Below are 1,541 nucleotides of genomic sequence, written 5' to 3'. Positions count from 1 at the left end.
ACTGAACTCCTTTGTTCACACATTAGTACACACATCCTCTCAAATCAAAAATCGAGATCAATCATCGATAACCACTCCTCTTTCATTCTCTTGGAAGTAAGTTTACATACTCGCCCTAACCCACTACACACCAATACTAACCACTGAACTCCTTTGTTTACACATTAGTACACCCAAATCAAAAATCGATCTATCCCCATTCCTTTTCTTTGCTCAATGCTAGAAGTTTCAAATTCTTGAATTATCTTTTTTTATTACATTATTGAATAATTAAATCACAAGCTACTTAAACAAACTCAATATAATAACTTTCTGATTTCAAATCAAATTAATAAACTTACAAATCAACTTAAGCACCATGTCTGATACTCTCACCACGAACTCGGTTACTAACCAAAGCCCAACTCAAACAATACCTATCCCCGAGGCTGGGTGTACCTTTGCAACTCGTGATGAAGCTGCTGCGTATCTTAAAGAACATGCTCATCAAAATTACTACGCTGTCACAACATTTGACACCAGACCATCATTCATCACACTCAAATGCTACCTCGGTCCCAATCGATACCAGAAGAAGCTTCTGTCTGACGCTATCAAAGCCCAGTCACCCAATCTACCCGAAATTCCGACTTGCCCATTTGAAGTAACTGCAAGACGTAATATAAAGACTCGTTGGTTTGTAATCGAAATTGGGAATCCCGAGCATGATCACGAACCTTCCGAGGAGCACATTCCTATTGAAGCTCACTCCCGTCAAAGAAAGCCACCTGCCAGTGCTGAGACGTCTTCCAGCACTCAACCTCATTCTCAACCACCCACCCATCTCAATATGGTGATTCCAAATATCAAATCACTTTCAAACACTCCATCATCTTCTCAATCATCCAATCCTTACATACAACATCAATACACATCACTATTTACACGAATGCAAGCCCTGCCAAATCACTCTCAGACCTGCCTCCTCGCCCGTTTTATGTCAGAGCTTCAGCTTGCTGAAGCTCTCACTAACACTACATCTCAGATCATTTCCCAGCAAGTTACTATCCATCCTAACAACACTACATTAAATGAAAATCACAAAGCTGAACTTACATCAACTGAAACACATGAAGCTGAAGCTGACATTCAAAAGGAAGAAGTTGATGACAAAGAAGATGTTGTTAATGAAGGAGTTGATACCAATCATCAAATCCCCACTGAAGACGTACAATGTTCAAAAGTAAGTTCATATTCTTCCATATCCTTCTTAAAAACATTCCGCTCAAATAAATAATGTTCTCATGATGTTCCCATGTATTATATGTCCTAGGGAAAAGAAAAGGCAATCCAACACACGACGACCCCCCAGTCCTCACCACTATCCAAGATATCTGATGAAGAATCTTCAAATAACCACGTAATGACTCAGCTAAAGCACCATCCTCGACCTAGATCAGATTCTCCGGCTTCTCATTCTCCTCTCACCCAATCTGTCAAACATCCAGAAGAGAGTCCAAATACTTCAGCAAAAGTCATCAAGCATGTCACCAAACGTCCTC

The 1,541-nt window shown here is 40.1% G+C and overlaps 1 protein-coding gene across 1 annotated transcript; it reads left to right on the top strand.

Moving 5' to 3' along the window:
* Positions 1 to 358: 358 nt before the first annotated feature.
* MELLADRAFT_85654 (uncharacterized protein) lies at positions 359 to 1,276 on the top strand (the record flags this gene model as incomplete). Its single annotated transcript, XM_007409370.1, has 1 exon — positions 359 to 1,276. One exon carries the CDS (start codon positions 359 to 361, stop codon positions 1,274 to 1,276), a length of 918 nt encoding a protein of 305 aa, XP_007409432.1.
* Between the last annotated feature and the right edge of the window lie 265 nt (positions 1,277 to 1,541).

This window comes from Melampsora larici-populina, assembly GCF_000204055.1.
Source record: "Melampsora larici-populina 98AG31 unplaced genomic scaffold MELLAscaffold_15, whole genome shotgun sequence".
Lineage (NCBI taxonomy): Eukaryota > Fungi > Basidiomycota > Pucciniomycetes > Pucciniales > Melampsoraceae > Melampsora > Melampsora laricis-populina.
Note: the sequence above shows the minus strand (reverse complement) of the source record. Positions and strands in the feature narration are given on the sequence as shown.